Below are 20258 nucleotides of genomic sequence, written 5' to 3' on the forward strand. Positions count from 1 at the left end.
GGATGGATGGATGGATGGATGGATGGATGGATGGATGGATGGATGGATGGATGGAGCTTAAGGGCATTGATAACTTTGAAGAAAATTCCGGAAACACCTGTAAAATGGCAATAAAATGTGAATTTTCCCAAACACAGCCATAAATGTTTAACGTCCATCAAATAAAAATGTTCTTTGAGTGTGGAAAAGTTTTTTTGGTTTTGCTTTTGGTTTTTAGAAACAAGTGTCTTTCAGCCAAAGCTCTGCTGACCTTGTGGGTCAGAGCGACGTCCCACACACTCAGTGGTGTAGAGGCAGAGTTTTATTCTCAGACATGGTACCGTTGGCCAGTAACAGGATAGTGGGCTCAGGTACGGGGAACGCAACATGAAGAGCGACTCCCAGAACCAAAATGAGAACTACAACCAAGACAGCCAGCCCCCGTCGCAACAGCAGCTGAGGGACAGAGAGCGGCGCGTTGGGTCGGCTGCCGGTGTTGCTCTGCTCGGCGTCTCCGTCAGGCGGGCCTGCGTCTGCGTTGTTGCCTTCATCCTCCTGGTAAACTTTCAGCTCCTGGGTGCTGACCAGAGTGTATCCCTCAGCTTTAGGAACTCCCACACTGTCACAGTCGGCCTTCACAATACAAGGGTACAAAAGTTAAACCCTCAATGATTCAACAATGACACAATTATAACGAACCAATCGGTTGTTTTCTGCATGTGTGTACTGTGTTTTGGCAGTCAGAGTCAGGCACCACCCCGTCACCCTGAGCTACACTCACAGGAGCCCCCTCGGCTGGAACTCCAGCTCGCTTCTGAGCCTAAAAACGCAGCACAAGAAAAATGATGCTTTTAAATTCTAGTGTGTTTTTGTAGTTTGTTCCAGTTAACCAGTAGGACTAATTAACCCAAGTAGATCATATTTTTCAGTGATGCTGATGCTCGATGATAAAAATATTACCTTCTTGGTGATTTTCTTCCAGTCGATTTTGTAGAACAAACCAAGAAAGAAGAGCGACTCCAGCAATATTCCAGTCCAGACACCCGCCAAAAGACCTGACAGGAGACACAGAAACACCCTAAATGAAGGACAGCTCATGCTGGGGAGACGATAAATTACTGTGCAATGTATCTTTATAGCATAGTAATTACAAGGTAAAAGCTAGAAACACGTCAAACATCTTAACATCTGGAGTCACTGTGCATGCGTGTGCATGTGTGTCAGCAGGATGCATGCCCAGAGTCTCCATGCTCTGGACTGAGGGCTCTCTTTTCTTCCATTCCTTGCATTTATTGGGGTGGTACCATCCACAAAAGATATTTAAGGTAGGTGGCACTAGCTCATGCGGATGGATACGTTCACCAGCCCTTTAGTATCGGCGTAAAGAGGCCGATGCTTCTGAGGGCTGCAGAGAGTCGTGCATCAATAGTGAGACATCCAGCGATAGATTATGAAAGAAAACTTTACCAAATAAACTCATCTGTGCAACAAACATCAGAGGTGTTCCCACTGCCAGACCGATGACGTAGTAACAGATCATGTTGGCGAAGGCAACTATTGCCTGCAGTCCTGATCCCAGACAGATCCCTGTGGAGACAAGCTGCAGGAATACACAATCAGACCATGTGGAATCAGAGAAAAAAGCACAGGTTTGGTTCATAAAATGGCCAAATAAAATAATTTGCTCCACTTACCAGGAGTTCTTCAAAGAACGCAGCAAAGATGTTGAGAGTGAGGATCTGCGAGACAGTCGCCACAATATTTCTGCAGTGGAGAAGCATCATCATTCAGTTGCTTGAGAATGATGGAGGAGTGATATGTGGTTGTTGGAAACTCACTGGTCAGAGGTGAATATGTATCCGACGTACGGCTTGATTACAGCGATGATGATGCCCTGAACCACAGCAACCGTTCCTTTAGATAAAACCCAGTTGTGTTACTACGTTTGACACTGAACTACTCTGGATTTACAACTAAGATGCTGCTTCTACTTCTAATAATAATAATAACAAGAGTACCGGCAGAAAGCAGAGCCACTTTTCCACTGACTACAGCTCTCTCAGTGTCACCGGCCCCCAGTGCATTCCCCACACGTACACAAGCAGCTGCACTGATGGCTATCGAAACCTGCAGGGACCCAGCAGCAGAGACACATCTGTAGTAGCATTAAATGTTAGCATTCAACAAATAATGATCATGAATGATTCATACCATTGATTTTACAAGTGTTATTTGATACAGCACATGTTGAGCTGCAAGAACAGCTTCTCCAAACACTCCTGGTAAAACAAAGGTCAGAGTTCAGGCCTGTTTTAGCCTTTCACAGCTCCTTCACAAATTAAAGACCACAGGGTTAATGCTGTGTCTTTTATATCACCCAAATATCTGGAATTTAGCAAAATAGGATAAAAATTGTATGCATTTATGTAATGTTTAGCACAACTAATTACATTGGATGCCAGCAATAACTTCAATTAAAACAGCGACACTGAAACAAAACTACAGGAAATGATTCGTATTTTTCAATGATTATGAGAAACAAAGAGCACTAACCAGCCAAGACGGATACAATCTCAAATATCCACCAGTCAAAGCACATCACGAGTGCACAGGGAACCGCCAGCTTCATGTAGGCCCCCCACTCTTGGAGACACTCCATGGACCAGCCTGAGGAGTTTGATTTAGATCAACGTACAGTCGGCTCTGGATGCCCACCCTCAATAGTTCACATTCTTTTGCTGTTGCTGCCTCTAACTCACCGTCCCACGTCTCCACATGGAGCTTTTTCCATCTTATGAAGCCAAACAACAGCAGACAGGAGACGATATCAGAGAGGCTGTTTGTGATCGAGGAACCTCTGCAGACACACACGCCTCGTTACAATAAATGAGAATCCATGTTGCTCTGAAGATCGGCTGCATTAGGAAGTACGTCAGCACTGATGAATTTAAATGAAGCGGTGCTCTGAGTGCTCTGGGTGGAGCAGATCAGACCACAAAATAAACATCTCATTTCATAAAACAGCTCATCTTAAAATCTAAAATGACATCTCTTGAATATTTCACAACCATTACAAAAAAAACTTTTTCAAACTGCATACAGCAATCAAGATTTGAGATGTGGAATGGAGGCTAGCAGAGTTTTCTTTTTCTTTCTTCCTAAGGATTAGATGTTATATATTCATCTGTGATTAAATACACAATGTGAGAACACACTTACGTGCCGCCCAACTGGAGGCTGTAGATTAAAACGTAGTTTGATATCACGTTAAATACATTTGTGGCCATGGAGCAGAACATCTGAGGCAAAGTGATCCCCTGGCAGACAGACAGAAGTAGAAGTTAGTCAGAGCCCCACTATCATTTACTTTCATTTCTAAATACACTAACATGCTAATGTGCATCTTTATTCATACGCACTGGACATAGAACAGCTAATGTGGACACTTTGGCTACTGCAAAAAAAATCCCTTTCAGTGAATCACTGGTCAATAGAGCTGATATTCCAGGCAGGTGAAGCTCTCTGTTCCCTTACTTGGTTTTGCAGGTAGGAAGACTGCAATTCACGCAGCAGCACTGCCTGTGTAATAAGCAGAATCAGTGATCACCTTTTTTTTTTTTTAAATTGTGTCATTCATTTATTGATTATTTTGGAGATGTGAATATTTGACATTTGCTTTCTTATGGCACCAATTACTGGCGCATTAATACAGAGCAAACATTGACCTCACCGGAATAGCTGGTAGATACGCAACCACGTAAACGTTGGCAATTCTGGCGGGTTTTCAGACAGAGAACATTCAAATGTCACAAACGGTTGAAGCAACAATAAATTAAGTGTTTCATGTCAATTTACCTCACTAACTTCTCATCCTGGTGCAACAGGAGCATTATGTTGGAAAAGTTGAGGAGAACAGCCCAACAGAGAAAACAAAACAGGAACAGGATCAGCGAGCTCCTCTGGACGATGACTCCAACACGTTTCATGTTCTGACCTCCAAACGTCTGTCAATAGTGAGTGATAGCAACAGGAACTGAGTCAAACTCATTACAGAAGTTCAATGGGTTAAATGGGTTCAACTCACCTGGGAAATGAAGGTGTCGCACGCCCTTACAAGTCCAAAGCCCATCGAAACTGTGGTAACATTAATGGCCTGGAAGTAAATCAGGTGACAACAGGTAACTTTTGCTGTTTGATTCTCCTCAGATAAATTTACAGAAAGGTAAAGAATATCAGTACTGCGAAGGCCAGAGTAAAGCCACCCAGCTGAGCACTTCCAATGTGACCACAGAACACGCTGGTCACAAACTTTATGGAGATTTCCAGAAGCCGAGATATCGCCTGTAACAAGAAGAAGATATCAGAAGGTTCCTGACTGTCATTGATAAAGGCATCGGTCAGGTTTGGTTTTAAAGTACCGTCCATCTTACTTTCTCCGTCGGTCAGCATTTAGTCCCACCTGACGTTTTCACAATCATAGTATTATATATATCGCATTATATATAATGATATGATAAAAGCAATAATGACAAAAGAAGGAATAGCTGTATAATATAGGACAACAAGTGGATAACTACGGAAGCGTATTACTACCACACATACAAAAAAGTCAATGCTCAGTATTATGTTAGAACGAGAAACTTTCACATAATTTTAATATGTTGTTAAATCATAATATTCTTTTTTCCAAAGCAAAAAAGACATGAAACTGAAAGCATAAGGGAAGAATTATGGCTTCATTGATCACTTCTCACCCTCTATTTGAGTAATCAAGGTTGTACTCAAAACATAATTAGCCCAAACTTAATCAGAGAAACTGGTAGTTAGTAGTTGTCTAGGCAACCAGCACTGTTGCCGTTTTACCGTAATACCAGAATTATCGGCGCATCCCAAAACACCGAGTGGCTGATTTGGCCAGAATATGCGCCTCACTTGATAGCGGTAGAAAACCATTTCACATCTAACTTGTTTAATGGGGGATAAAACGTTATTACGTGAAAACATAGCTCATTCCGAGATAACGTAATCGTTTCTAGTTATAACATGATACTGAGCAAAGCACTTCTTGTATGGTTGGCAGCAATACGCTTCTGTAGTTTCTGCCTGTTATCATATATTAGACAGCGATTATTCCTGTAATCATTATTGCTACTGCCATTCTATATACTAGCGCTTCCGTAGACAACAGGTTCCCCAGCAGTGTCGTCCTGGACTCACCATTGGTCCTGTGAGCTTCATGGTGTGGTACAACTCCTCTCTGTACATGGGGGGCAGCCACCGACAGAGAAGTTTGGACCTGGTTGCATCTCCATCGTCTTGTTCACTGTTGTCCTTCTTAGCATCGCTTTCCCCAGCAGCAGACCCCGAATCCATCACTAGATCTGCAGGATCCCGGCTACTAAAATGATTTAAGTTCTAAAGTAATACAGAGAAAGTGAGAGAGAGATGGAGAGAGGGGTGGAGAAGAGAGGGACGGGAGAGGTGGAGAGAGGGGGAGGAAATCGGATTAGTGGTCAGGGAAAGTGGAGAAAATGTGGAGTGACAGAGGGACAGTTAAAACAAACAGTTCGATCAAGCACTCTGAGTGATTCCAGACGAATTTGAACCTCTTTTCCTTGTTTACGTCACTTATCGCGATCTTTTGGCCCCTCCGAGAGTTCGAGGTTTGTCCAAAAAAAGCTTTATTGACACCTGTGAAACAAACACTGGGCACTCACTCCACAGCGGTGAGTCCCAATGTGTGAGCCGGCGCCCTGGTGGACGGTGGTGGTACTGCCGGTCGGCGCTGAGACTACCGGTATATTAAATAAACAAATGTGGTAGGAATCGAAATAATTTGATAAACTTATTTGAATGCTTTTTAATAGATAAAAACGCATTTTCAAGTAAAAATACAAACCAATTGAGTGTTCTTCTGCTTTCATCTAAACTCAATACGATGAGGGTCACCTCATTTTTTGAACCCTCACATAAGTATTGGAATGTAACTCATATCTCATTATCAATGGGGGATCATAACTGAGGGACTATTTCATCTTGTTTTGTGCCCTGCAAGATGCTGTGGTGGCTGCCAAGAGTTGATATAGTTGCACAATACAATAGGTTTCAAATTATAAAGGGTTGCTTTAAGATCAGAGCACTGATCACTGGGTCTCATTCATAAAATTTGGGCATTTGTTTAAACTGTTTGTAGACGTACATTTACGTCAATCTGGCATTCATCAACATTTTAATAGCTCAGATCTGTTCGTAGCTACTATCAAATTCTGCACATGATTTCGACCGTGTGTAGCACCTGTGTAAATGTACCAACACACATAAAAAGTGCTGGTCACCATTGTGAATTACAACTTAAATTCATATTGCGCTCTGTTATGTAAATTGTAAGCACATGCCTTTCAAAAAATGTGATATAGGCATAGCCTAAACATGAAAAGCCATTAGAAATATATGCAAAAAATATAGGAAATATATGCAAAGGCACGGGTCCTCCCCGGGACAAGTCACCAGTTCTTTGTAGGGTCCTAGTTGAGCATTTCTTGGTCTGGTACATTGCTCAAGGGCACCTTGACAGTGCTCTGCAGGTGTTTTAGAAACTTAGCCAACTTCCTCTAAACACACTCATACACACACACACACACACACAAACACACACACACACACACACACACAAACACACACAAGTTAAAGGCCCTGCACTAAACTTTTCCCAGTTGTCAGACTTGGAAACGGACTTTACACTCAACACACACAAAAAAAGAATTTGGTGACTTCAGCAATAACACTAACAGTCAAAAACTGTTCTGTGCACAACACAAAAGGTTAAAAGCTGCAACATGAGTGATAACAGGAAATATGTTAGCTTAAATCATTTCATTTAACATTAGACAACACTCACCTTCACGTCACCTTCAGGTTACACATTCCAGATAAAGAGTTTCTGTGTTTGGTGGGACAGAGGAGCTGATTGTCTAAATAAGTCCTGCTACTTCCAGTTTATCATTTCAGCTCTGCACATTGCAACACCGTGAACTTTAACCTCTACAAACTGTGGCAGTACATGATAATGCTAACTGTGTATGTGGTGGGAGGTAAAAGCAGCTTTGGACTAAATATTAACACTATAAATAGATTAAATTTTCTTCCTTTAATTAGTTAAATATGAGCAAAAGCATAGCATTATTTTATTCTATTAAAGCTACATATGATAAAATATATTGTTTAAAAACACTGCATATATTTGTAGTTATTGTTACTTACAATCCAAACACCACAGTGAGACCAATTACATTTGATACATTATTTTACATATGTCATGTATGAAGGAAGTAGGTCCCCCCCTCTCTTCACCGAAGAGAGGGGGGGAGCTGTCAACTGATCACCACCTGGTGGTGAGTTGGCGCCGATGGTGGGGAAGGATGCCGGACAGACCCGGCCGACCCAAACATATTGTGAGGGTCTGCTGGGAACACCTGGCAGCCTGTCGTGGCGGCAATGCCCAAACTCGCTGGTGGACACCAGCGGTGAGGGATGCCGTCAGGCTGAAGAAGGAGTCGTATCGGGCCTTACTGGCCTGTGGGACTCCTGAGGCAGCAGATAGGTACCGGCAGGCCAAGCGGAGTACAGCTACGGCTGTTGCCGAGGCAAAGACCCGGGCATGGGAAGAGTTCGGTGAGGCCATGGAGAACGACTTTCGGACGGCTTCGAAAAGGTTCTGGACCACCATCCGGCGTCTGAGGAAGGGGAAGCAGTGCACTGTCAACACTGTGTATAGTGGTGATGGTGTGCTGCTGACCTCAACTCGGGATGTTGTGGATCGGTGGAAGGAATACTTCGAGGACCTCCTCAATCCCACCAACACGCCTTCCAGTGAGGAAGCAGGGCCCGGGGACCTGGAGATGGGCTCTCGTATCTCCGGGGCTGAAGTTGCCGAGGTAGTTAAAAAAACTCCTCGGTGGCAAGGCCCCGGTGGTGGATGAGATCCGCCTGGAGTTCCTTAAGGCTCTGCATGTTGTAGGGCTGTCGTGGTTGACTCGACTCTGCAACATCGCGTGGACATCGGGGGCAGTGCCACTGGATTAGCAGACCGGGGTGGTAGTCCCTCTATTTAAGAAGGGGGACCGGAGGGTGTGTTCCAACTATAGGGGGACCACACTCCTCAGCCTCCCTGGTAAGGTCTATGCAGGGGTACTGGAGAGGAGGGTCCGCTGGATAGTCGAACCTTGGATTCAGGAGGAGCAATGTGGTTTTCGTCCTGGACGTGGAACGGTGGACCAGCTCTACACCCTCAGCAGGGTCTTCGAGGGTGCATGGGAGTTTGCCCAACCAGTTCACATGTGTTTTATGGACTTGGAGAAGGCATTCGACCGTGTCCCTCGGGGGGTCCTGTGGGGGGTCCTCCGAGAGTATGGTGACCATACTGGTGTTGAGGGGGTCCGGTTTGGTGACCTCAGGATCGGGTCTCTGCCCTTTGCAGATGATGTGGTTCTGTTGGCGTCATCGGCCCGTGACCTCCAACGATCACTGGATCGGTTCGCCACCGCGTGTGAAGCGGCTGGGATGAAAATCAGCACCTCCAAATCCAAGGCCATGGTTCTCAACCGGAAAAAGGTGGAGTCCCTTCTCCGGGTCAAGGAGGAGATCCTGCCCCAAGTGGAGGAGTTCAAGTACCTCGGGGTCTTGTTCATGAATGAGGGAAGAATGGAGCAGGAGATCAACAGGCGGATCGGTGCTGCAGTAATGCGGACTCTGCACCGGTCCGTAGTGGTGAAGAGAGAGCTGAGTTAAAAGGTGAAGCTCTCAATTTATCGGTCGATCTTCGTTCCTACCCTCACCTATGGTCATGAGCTTTGTGTCATGACGGAAAGAACAAGATCACGGGTACAAGCGGCCAAAATCAGCTTCCTCCGTAGGGTGGCTGGGCTCTCCCTTAGAGATAGGGTGAGAAGCTCTGCCATCCGGGAGGAGCTTGGAGTAGAGCCGCTGCTCCTCCGCGTTGAGAGGAGCCAGATGAGGTGGCTTGGGCATCTAGTTAGGATGCCCCCTGGACGCCTCCCTGGTGAGGTGTTCAGGACATGTCCCTCCGGCAGGAGGCTCCCGGGAAGACCCAGGACACGTTGGAGAGACTATGTCTCTCGACTGGTCTGGGAAGTAGCTGGAGCAAGTAGCTGGGGAGAGGGAAGTCTGGGCTTCTATTCTTAGGCTGCTGTCCCCGCGACCCGACCCCGGAAAGAGTAGAGGATGGATGGATGGATGGATGGATGGATGGATGGATGGATGGATGGATGGATGGATGGATGGATGGATGGATGGTGATGGATGGATGGAGATTAAGGGCATTGATAACTTTGAAGAAAATTCCGGAAACACCTGTAAAATGGCAATAAAATGTGAATTTTCCCAAACACAGCCGAAAAGTTTTTTGGTTTTGCTTTTGGTTTTTAGAAACAATGACAAATAAAAAAGAGGGTGGATAATTCAAAGGGAACACAGACGTTGGTGAAATACAGTATCTAAGTTACCAGTTGTAGTTTATTTGCTACAATTGATGGCACATCATTCAAAAAGCTTAAAAGATTTTTTTAACGAAAAGGGCATCTTGAAAGAGACTCAGTAAATAGATGCATAGATTCATCCATTTTTTTAATGTTGCATGAAAATAAAAAAAAAGTTAAGATGATGGTCAACGTGGGCCACTGATGTCATTGAAATATCAAAACGCCTCCTAATGTTTTTAGGAGAAAACTGACTTGAGCAAAGTGTCTTTCAGCCAAAGCTCTGCTGACCTTGTGGGTCAGAGCGACGTCCCACACACTCAGTGGTGTAGAGGCAGAGTTTTATTCTCAGACATGGTACCGTTGGCCAGTAACAGGATAGTGGGCTCAGGTACGGGGAACGCAACATGAAGAGCGACTCCCAGAACCAAAATGAGAACTACAACCAAGACAGCCAGCCCCCGTCGCAACAGCAGCTGAGGGACAGAGAGCGGCGCGTTGGGTCGGCTGCCGGTGTTGCTCTGCTCGGCGTCTCCGTCAGGCGGGCCTGCGTCTGCGTTGTTGCCTTCATCCTCCTGGTAAACTTTCAGCTCCTGGGTGCTGACCAGAGTGTATCCCTCAGCTTTAGGAACTCCCACACTGTCACAGTCGGCCTTCACAATACAAGGGTACAAAAGTTAAACCCTCAATGACTCAACAATGACACAATTATAACGAACCAATCGGATGTTTTCTGCATGTGCGTACTGTGTTTTGGCAGTCAGAGTCAGGCACCACCCCGTCACCCTGAGCTACACTCACAGGAGCCCCCTCGGCTGGAACTCCAGCTCGCTTCTGAGCCTAATAATGCAGCACAAGAAAAATGATGCTTTTAAATTCTGGTGTGTTTTTGTAGTTTGTTCCAGTTAACCAGTAGGACTAATTTATCCCAAGTAGATCATATTTTTCAGTGATGCTGATGCTCGATGATAAAAATATTACCTTCTTGGTGATTTTCTTCCAATCCATTTTGAAGAACAAACCAAGAAAGAAGAGCGACTCCAGCAATATTCCAGTCCAGACACCCACCCACAGACCTGACAGGAGACAGAAAAACTCCCTAAATGAAGGACAGCTCATGCTGGGGAGACGATAAATTACTGTGCAATGTATCTTTATAGCATAGTAATTACAAGGTAAAAGCTAGAAACACGTCAAACATCTTAACATCTGGAGTCACTGTGCATGCGTGTGCATGTGTGTCAGCAGGATGCATGCCCAGAGTCTCCATGCTCTCTGGACTGAGGGCTCTCTTTTCTTCCATTCCTTGCATTTATTGGGGTGGTACCATCCACACAAGATATTTAAGGTAGGTGGCACTAGCTCATGCGGATGGATACGTTCACCAGCCCTTTAGGATCGGCGTAAAGAGGCCGATGCTTCTGAGGGCTGCAGAGAGTCGTGCATCAATAGTGAGACATCCAGCGATAGATTATTAAAAAAAACTTTACCAAATAAACTCATCTGTGCAACAAACATCAGAGGTGTTCCCACTGCCAGACCGATGACGTAGTAACAGATCATGTTGGCGAAGGCAACTATTGCCTGCAGTCCTGATCCCAGACAGATCCCTGTGGAGACAAGCTGCAGGAATACACAATCAGACCATGTGGAATCAGACAAAAAAGCACAGGTTTGGTTCATAAAATGGCCAAATAAAATAATTTGCTCCACTTACCAGGAGTGCTTCAAAGAACCCTGCAAAGATGTTGAGAGTGAGGATCTGCGAGACAGTCGCCACAATATTTCTGCAGTGGAGAAGCATCATCATTCAGTTGCTTGAGAATGATGGAGGAGTGATATGTGGTTGTTGGAAACTCACTGGTCAGAGGTGAATATGTATCCGACGTACGGCTTGATTACAGCGATGATGATGCCCTGAACCACAACAACCGTTCCTTTAGATAAAACCCAGTTGTGTTACTACGTTTGACATTGAACTACTCTGGATTTACAACTAAGATGCTGCTTCTACTTCTAATAATAATAATAACAAGAGTACCGGCGAAAAGCAGAGCCACTTTTCCACTGACTACAGCTCTCTCAGTGTCACCGGCCCCCAGCGCATTCCCCACACGTACACAAGCAGCTGCACTAATGGCTATCGGGACCTGCAGGGACCCAGCAGCAGAGACACATGTGTAGTAGCATTAAATGTTAGCATTCAACAAATAATGATGATGAATGATTCATACCATTGATGTTACAAATGTGATTTGATACAGCACGTGTTGAGCTGCAAGAACAGCTTCTCCAAACACTCCTGGTAAAACAAAGATCAGAGTTCAGGCCTGTTTTAGGCTTTCACAGCTCCTTCACAAATTAAAGACCACAGGGTTAATGCTGTGTCTTTTATATCACCCAAATATCTGGAATTTAGCCAAATAGGATAAAAACTGTATGAATTTATGTAATGTTTAGCACAACTAATTACATTGGATGCCAGCAATAACTTCAATTAAAACAGCAACACTGATACAAAACTACAAGAAACGATTCGCATTTTTCAATGATTATGAGAAACAAAGAGCACTAACCAGCCAAGACGGCTACAATCTCAAATATCCACCAGTCAAAGCACACCACGAGTGCACAGGGAACCGCCAGCCTCATGTAGGCCCCCCACTCTTGGAGACACTCCATGGACCAGCCTGAGGAGTTTGATTTAGATCAACGTACAGTCGGCTCTGGATGCCCACCCTCAATAGTTGACATTCTTTTGCTGTTGCTGCCTCTAACTCACCGTCCCACGTCTCCACATGGAGCTTTTTCCATCTTATGAAGCCAAACAACAGCAGACAGGAGACAATATCAGAGAGGCTGTTTGTGATCGCGGAACCTCTGCAGACACACACGCCTCGTTACAATAAATGAGAATCCATGTTGCTCTGAAGATCGGCTGCATTAGGAAGTACGTCAGCCCTGATGAATGTAAATGAAGCGGTGCTCTGAGTGCTCTGGGGGGAGCAGATCAGACCACAAAATAAACATCTCATTTCATAAAACAGCTCATCATAAAATATAAAATGATATCTTTTGAATATTTCACATCCATTACAAAAAAAACTTTTCAAACTGCATACAGCAATCAAGATCTGAGACGTGGAATGGAGGCTAGCAGAGTTTTCTTTTTCTTTCTTCCTAAGGATTAGATGTTATATATTTGTCTGTGATTAAATACACAATGTGAGAACACACTTACGTGCCGCCCAACTGGAGGCTGTAGATTAAAACGTAGTTTGATATCACATTAAATACATTTGTGGCCATGGAGCAGAACATCTGAGGCAAAGTGATCCCCTGGCAGACAGACAGAAGTAGAAGTTAGTCAGAGCCCCACTATCATTTACTTTCATTTCTAAATACACTAACATGCATCTTTATTCATACGCACTGGACATAGAACAGCTAATGTGGACACTTTGGCTACTGCAAAAAAAAAATCCCTTTCATTGAATCACTGGTCAATAGAGCTGATATTCCAGGCAGGTGAAGCTCTCTGTTCCCTTACTTGGTTTTGCAGGTAGGAAGACTGCAATTCACGCAGCAGCACTGCCTGTGTAATAAGCAGAATCAGTGATCACCTTTTTTTCTTAACTCCAATTGTGTCATTCATTTATTGATTATTTTGGAGATGTGAATATTTGACATTTGCTTTCTTATGGCACCAATTACTGGCGCATTAATACAGAGCAAACATTGACCTCACCGGAATAGCTGGTAGATACGCAACCACGTAAACGTTGGCAATTCTGGCGGGTTTTCAAACAGAGAACATTCAAATGTCACAAACGGTTGAAGCAACAATAAATTAAGTGTTTCATGTCAATTTACCTCACTAACTTCTCATCCTGGTGCAACAGGAGCATTATGTTGGAAAAGTTGAGGAGAACAGCCCAACAGAGAAAACAAAACAGGAACAGGATCAGCGAGCTCCTCTGGACGATGACTCCAACACGTTTCATGTTCTGACCTCCAAACGTCTGTCAATAGTGAGTGATAGCAACAGGAACTGAGTCAAACTCATTACAGAAGTTAAATGGGTTAAATGGGTTCAACTCACCTGGGAAATGAAGGTGTCGCACGCGTTTACAAGTCCAAAGCCCATCGCAACTGTGGTAACATTAATGGCCTGGAAGTAAATCAGGTGACAACAGGTAACTTTTGCTGTTTGATTCTCCTCAGATAAATTTACAGAAAGGTAAAGAATATCAGTACTGCGAAGGCCAGAGTAAAGCCACCCAGCTGAGCACTTCCAATGTGACCACAGAACACGCTGGTCACAAAGTGTATGGAGATTTCCAGAAGCCGACATATCGTCTGTAACAAGAAGAAATCAGAAGGTTCCTGACTGTCATTGATAAAGGCATCGGTCAGGTTTAGTTTTAAAGTACCGTCCATCTCACTTTCTCCGTCGGTCAGCATTTAGTCCCACCTGACGTTTTCACAATCAGAGATACCAACGATTTATGTCTCTGTTAATCAGGTATCTTATAAAAATGTGTCTGTGTTCCACAGGGGGATTTGCTGCTGTAGCCTTCTAACTTTTCAAAGAGATGAACAGGGGTTTTAATATATTATAGCAGTAACAGTGGTAATATATATAATGATATGATAAAAGAAATAATGACAACAGAAGGAATAGCTGTAAAATATAGGACAGGGGTCTCAGACTCGCGGTCCGGGGGCCAATTGCGGCCCACGGAACGATATTTTGCGGCCCGCTGCCTAAAATCAAAGCTTGGGTATATTTTTATCACTTGTGGGCTACCGTAGCACAGGCTCGCGAGAACAATGTGAATTAGCTTTTGGTCACTTGTAGCATGTTTTGGGATTGACACCGAGTGGAGGGAAAATATATCCTGTCACACATACGGTTTTTGTCACCCTGCCCCAGTCGTGTCTTTTTCAAAACCTGCCATGAAAAGAAAAGTTGGCGATGAACAAAGATAATTTCAGGAGAAGTGGGAGATGGAATATTTTTTTGTTGAGCACAGGGGCTTCCCAACGTGTCTAATACACACAAGGTACACAAGGAGTATAATATCAGACGTCATTACTCAACTAGACATGCTGAGGAGTATGCTAAATACCTGGGAGATGAGCGAGAGGACCGGGTCGCCAAATTTAAAATGTGTCTACTGAGGCAACAAGATTTTTTCAAGAAAGCAAGCAAAGAGAGTGATGCGGTTGTCAAAGCTAGCTACGTGGTGAGTGAGATGATTGCTAAGGCAGGAAAGCCATTCAAAGATGGCGAGTTCATCAAACAGTGCATGTTACAGGCTGCTAGTATAGTCTGCCCGGAAAAAAAGGTCTGTTTAGCAACATCAGCATTTCAGCCAATACAGTGGCAGAGCGCATTTCTGACATGTCAGGTAACATTTACGATCAACTGTGTGAGAAAGCTAAACATTTCTATTCATACTCGATCGCTCTTGATGAGAGCACAGACGTCACTGACACTGCGCAGCTCGCAATCTATGTCTGTGGTGTTGATGACAATTTTGAAGTGACGGAGGAGTTGCTCACAATAATTCCCATGCATGGCCAGACCACCGGTCAGGAGATATACTGCCACCTGTGTGATTCCATTGTGAATGCCGGCTTACCATGGAAGCGTCGACGGAGCCCCATCAATGACAGGGAGGAAAAATGGACTGGTGGCACTTCTTCAAAGAAAACTTGAAGAGGACGGTGTGGAAGAGGCCTTTGCTCTGCACTGCATTATCCACCAGCAGGCCCTTTGCAGCAAATGCCTGAACTTTGACAGTGTGATGTCTGATGTTGTGAAATTTATCAACCATATCAGATCCAGGGGGATAAAGCACCGGCAGTTTCGCTCCTTTTTGGAGGAAATAGAGTCAGTGTATGAAGACGTGCTCTACTTCACCGAAGTACATTGGCTTAGCAGGGGGAAGGTCTTGAAAAGGTTTTTCGAGTCGAGAGCAGAAGTGAAAGCCTTCATGGAGAAGGATGGGATGACTGTTCCTGTACTAAGTGATCCCAAATGGCTAATGGACTTAGCTTTTCTTGTTGACATCACACAAGAGCTCAATGTACTGAACAAGAAATTACAAGGCCAGGGCCAGCTTGTCAGTGCTGCATATGACAGTGTTAGAGCATTCTCAAAAAAACCTGTGCTATGGAAAGCCCAGCTTTCCCAGACAAACCTCTGCCATTTCCCAGCATGCAAGGTCCTCATGGACTCAGGTACAGCATTCAGCAGTGAGAAGTATGCTAATACCATTGGAAAGCTACACAGGAAGAAAGCTACAGGAAGAATTTGATCACCAGTTTGCAGACTTCAGAACACAGAGAGCCACTTTTTCAACCACTTTTTCACTTTTTTGCTGACCCCTTCTCCTTTGATGTGGAAGATGCCCCCCCCCCTGTGCTTCAGATGGAGCTAATTGACCTGCAGTGTAATTCTGAACTCAAAGCTAAGTTCAGGGAGGTGAGTGGACAAACAGACAAGCTTGGACAATTTTTGAGAGAATTGCCCCCCAATTTCCCTGAGCTTTCCAGGATGTTCAAGCGGGTCATGTGCCTTTTTGGGAGCCTTTTTGTGTGAAAAGCTCTTCTCCACAATGAACTTTAACAAGTCAAAATTTAGGTCCAAGCTTAAAGATGAGCATCTTCAAGCTATACTTAGGGTCTTAGTTGCTTCATGAACCGTTCATGTTCTGTATGTTCTAACTTGTTATTAGTAAAGATTGAGAAGATCAGTTCTACTTGTTTTGAATACTTGAAACCCTTTTTTGTGGAGTACTTGATGCGGCCCAGCCTCAGCCCAGACTCCACCTCCAGCGGCCCCCAGGTAAGTTGAGTTTGAGACCCCTGATATAGGATAACAAGCGGATAACTACGGAAGCGTATTGCTACCACACATACAAAAAAGTCACCACATCTGACAGTCTCTTGAGCACAGTACAAGGTCCCACCCACTGGCCCATTAATTTAGGGGAAAGGCCCTTCTTCCTCTCAGGGCTGTAGACCCACACCTGCTTCCCAGGGGCAAAGTCCTGTCCTTTACAACGGGAATCATAAGCCCATTTTTGCCACAACCCAGCATCAGAGAGGGCCTTCCTGGTCATCTCATGCACCAGCTGAAGCCGTTCCCGCAGACTTTAGAGGTAGTCCAGGCCGGGTGCACCTTCCAGCTCTGGCTTGGGGGGGGGGGTGAACACCAAGTCCACAGGAGTGCGGAGCTCATGCCCAAACATGAGTACTGCTGGGGTGCATTTCTTTCTCCTGAACCGCTGTCCAGTACGCCCACAGAACCAAAGGTAAGTGCTGATCCCAGTCTCGCTGCTGGCGGCTGGTCAGGATTTCAAACTGGGTAGCGTTCCAGGCCGGACCAGCAAAATGGTGGACCCCGTATCCACCAGGGCTCTGCATGGAGTGTCATTAAGAGTACAGTCCAGGTACAGTCCATTTGTCCGGCCCAGGCGACCCAGACGCCACTGCGACTTGCCAAAGGAGGGAGGATGAGTTGGATGGATGTTGAGAATGGAGGCTGAGGAGCTGGGCTTCGTGGGGCTGGTGCTGGGCAGTGGCGTGCGATGTGACCCGATTCTCCGCACCGGTAACATCTTTCCATAGGCTGCCCGGCTGTCCTCCTAGTTCCTCGTTGGGGTCGTTTCAGGGGTGTGGTGGTGGCTTGGCGGGTGACCTCTTCGTCATCACTCCCGTCGTAGGCAGCCTGACGCACTCTGTACCTTGTGTTGGTGGGGCGGTCTCCCATGGACAGTACATGTTCAATTCGCTCTGATTCATCTAAGGCTTCTGTCAAGGTCTTTGGTGCATGCAGGCGTATGTGTTCTCGAAGTCGCTCGGGCTGAAGCCCTCGGACGAAAGCTTGGAGTGCCAGCTCGTCCTGTACTATAGCATGGAAGGTAGGATACCCGCGCCTGTCATAAAAACGTAGATCCGCAGCATACGCACCCAGACTCTCTCCCTCTTCTCTCCGTCGGCTGACAAGCTTGTCTCGGGCGTCATCGGAATGAGCATGGCGGCCAAAACGGTGTTTCAGTGCTCTTTCTATGGCTTGCCAGTTAAATCTCTCTTCAGGCTGGAGGTCTGTGAGAATCTGCAGGGCTTTTCCTTACAAGACAAGGGCAATTTGGACTGCTGTCTCTTCCGCTGACCAGGCATTGAGCTGTGATGCCAGTTGGACTTGAATGAGGTAAGTCTCTGGAGGGTCTTCCCCGTTATAACGTGGCAACTTCATGGTACTCCGTCGGGGACCTTCGGGTGGTACCGGTAGGCCCGGCAATGCTGGTTGTGGGAGGGAAACGGTACTGTTTCCATCTCCTGCCCCGGTTGGGGCAATTCCGGCTGTTCATGGTGGCGTCATCAGCAGGAGGGGTCTAGCGCCAGTCGACCTTCGCTGGTTTCCCAGGCTGCAATCTGCTGCTGGCCGGGGGACGCTTGCTCCATCAGGGACGTCAGTGGCCTCTTCTCCCGGTGGGCATTTTTGGATATGCTCCTTGCATAGCTCTCAATCTTTCGCAGAGCTCTTCCACTTCCTTGAGGGTCGCTTCCATCATCCCAGTTCTGACACCAATGTAGCACTCTGGGGTTCTTGGCTGTGGAAGAACTCAGAGACTTCTGTCAGCTTATTCTGCAGATCAACTCCAGAAAGTGGCACTTTATTAAACACTGAACTGAAGACACACGAACAAAGGGAGGTTTTCAATCACACACATAACCTCGCGTATGGTGTCCAGGTGCACACAGCAATTAAAAATGTAATTAAACACATCAACAACCAGAACTCAATAAAAAGAACACTAACACTGAAAGTTGCAAAAGATAACATATACAATGAACAAAAAAAGGGTTAACACCAACCTGAACCCACAGACACACTGCCACAAAGCATACTGGGAAAATCCCACACTGACCCTCCCCAACACGCTACAATATATTAGACAGCGATTATTCCTGTAATCATTATTGCTACTGCCATTCTATATACTAGCTCTTCCGTAGACAACAGGTTCCCCAGCAGTGTTGTCCTGGACTCACCATTGGTCCTGTGAGCTTCATGGTGTGGTACAACTCCTCTCTGTATATGGGGGGCAGCCACCGACAGAGAAGTTTGGAGCTGGTTGCATCTCCATCGTCTTGTTCACTGTTGTCCTTCTTAGCATCGCTTTCCCCAGCAGCAGACCCCGAATCCATCACTAGATCTGCAGGATCCTGGCAACTAAAATGATTTAAGTTCTAAAGTAATACAGAGAAAGTGAGAGAGAGAGATGGAGAGAGGGATGAGAGAGGTGGAGAGAGGGATGGAGAGAGAGATGAAGAGAAGGGGAGGAAATCGGATTAGTGGTCAGGGAAAGTGGAGAAAATGTGGAGTGACAGAGGGACAGTTAAAACAAACATTTCGATCAAGCACTCTGAGTGATTCCAGACGAATTTGAACCTTTTCTCCTTGTTTACGTCACTTATCGCGATCTTTTGGCCCCTCCGAGACTTCGAGGTTTGTCTAAAGAAAGCTTTATTGACACCTGTGAAACAAACACTGGGCACTCACTCCACAGCGGTGAGTCCCAATGTGTGTATTGTAAGTAAAAATACAAACCAATTCAATGTTCTTCAAAGCTCATTATCAATGGGGGATCATAATTGAGGGACTATTTCATCTTGTTTTGTGCCATGCAAGATGCTGCGGTGGCTGCCAAGAGTTGATATAGTTGCACAATACAATAGGTTTCAAATTATAAAGGGTTGCTTTAAGATCAGAGCACTGATCACTGGGTCTCATTCATCAAATTTGGGCATTTGTGTAAACTGTTTGTAGACGTACATTTACGTCAATCTGGCATTCATCAACATTTTAGTAGCTCAGATCTGTTCGTAGCTACTTTCAAATTCTGCACATGATTTCGACCGTGTGTAGCACCTGTGTAAATGTACCAACACACATAAAAAGCGCTGGTCACTATTGTAAATTACAACTTAAATTCATATTGCGCTCTGTTATGTAAATTGTAAGCACATGCCTTTCAAAAAATGTGATATAGGCATAGCCTAAACATGAAAAACCATTAGAAATATATGCAAAAACTATAGGAAATATATGCAAAGGCACAGGTCCTCCCCGGGACAAGTCACCAGTTCTTTGTAGGGTCCAAGTTGAGCATTTGTTGGTCTGGTACATTGCTCAAGGGCACCTTGACAGTGCTCTGCAGGTGTTTTAGAAACTTACCCCACTTCTCCTAAACACACTCATACACACACAAACACACACACACACACACACACACACGAGTTAAAGGCCCTGCACTAAACTTTTCCCAATTGTCAGACTTGGAAACTGACTTCACACTCAACACACTAAAAAAAAAAGAATTTGGTGACTTCAGCAATAACACTAACAGTCAAAAACTGTTCTGTGCACAACACAAAAAGATTAAAAGCTGCAACATGAGTGATAACAGGAAATATGTTAGCTTAAATCATTTCATTTAACATTAGACAACACTCACCTTCACGTCACCTTCAGGTTACACATTCCAGATAAAGAGTTTCTGTGTTTGGTGGGACAGAGGAGCTGATTGTCTAAGTGAGTCCTGCTACTTCCAGTTTATCACTTTAGCTCTGCACATTGCAACACCGTGAACTTTAACCTCTACAAACTGTGGCAGTACATGATAATGCTAACTGTGTATGTGGTGGGAGGTAAAAGCAGCTTTGGACTAAATATTAGCACTATGAATAGATTCAATTTTCTTCCTT

General features: G+C 45.1%; 2 protein-coding genes across 9 annotated transcripts; both read right to left on the bottom strand.

Annotated features, from left to right (window-relative positions):
• Positions 1 to 81: 81 nt before the first annotated feature.
• Positions 82 to 7019, bottom strand: LOC130537676 (multidrug and toxin extrusion protein 1-like). 7 transcript variants are annotated; one of them, XM_057054641.1, is made up of 20 exons: positions 6878 to 7009; positions 6179 to 6274; positions 5697 to 5770; positions 5197 to 5394; positions 4219 to 4320; positions 4064 to 4132; positions 3835 to 3983; positions 3710 to 3752; positions 3514 to 3558; positions 3199 to 3296; positions 2739 to 2836; positions 2533 to 2646; positions 2191 to 2258; positions 1998 to 2106; positions 1818 to 1893; positions 1674 to 1743; positions 1447 to 1579; positions 940 to 1034; positions 707 to 799; positions 171 to 612 (listed from the first exon to the last, which is right to left on the bottom strand). In XM_057054641.1, exons 4-20 carry the CDS (start codon positions 5350 to 5352, stop codon positions 280 to 282), a joined length of 1851 nt encoding a protein of 616 aa, XP_056910621.1. In that variant the 5' UTR covers positions 5353 to 5394; positions 5697 to 5770; positions 6179 to 6274; positions 6878 to 7009; the 3' UTR covers positions 171 to 279. The 7 variants fall into 7 exon arrangements, with proteins under 7 accessions (XP_056910624.1, XP_056910621.1, XP_056910620.1 ...); XM_057054640.1 differs by having other exon boundaries at positions 5586 to 5770; XM_057054643.1 differs by lacking the exon at positions 6179 to 6274 and having other exon boundaries at positions 6878 to 6895.
• On the bottom strand, positions 171 to 20148 carry LOC130537677 (multidrug and toxin extrusion protein 1-like). Of its 2 annotated transcripts, none has more exons than XM_057054647.1 (19): positions 20009 to 20148; positions 18543 to 18740; positions 13731 to 13832; positions 13576 to 13644; positions 13347 to 13495; positions 13222 to 13264; positions 13024 to 13068; positions 12715 to 12812; positions 12256 to 12353; positions 12050 to 12163; positions 11708 to 11775; positions 11515 to 11623; positions 11335 to 11410; positions 11191 to 11260; positions 10964 to 11096; positions 10455 to 10549; positions 10221 to 10313; positions 9434 to 10126; positions 171 to 227 (listed from the first exon to the last, which is right to left on the bottom strand). In XM_057054647.1, exons 2-18 carry the CDS (start codon positions 18696 to 18698, stop codon positions 9794 to 9796), a joined length of 1851 nt encoding a protein of 616 aa, XP_056910627.1. In that variant the 5' UTR covers positions 18699 to 18740; positions 20009 to 20148; the 3' UTR covers positions 171 to 227; positions 9434 to 9793. The 2 variants fall into 2 exon arrangements, with proteins under 2 accessions (XP_056910627.1, XP_056910628.1); XM_057054648.1 differs by having other exon boundaries at positions 12256 to 12287; positions 20009 to 20147.
• Positions 20149 to 20258: the final 110 nt, after the last annotated feature.

This window comes from Takifugu flavidus, chromosome 14 (genome assembly GCF_003711565.1).
Source record: "Takifugu flavidus isolate HTHZ2018 chromosome 14, ASM371156v2, whole genome shotgun sequence".
In the NCBI taxonomy this organism is placed as follows: Eukaryota; Metazoa; Chordata; class Actinopteri; order Tetraodontiformes; family Tetraodontidae; genus Takifugu; species Takifugu flavidus.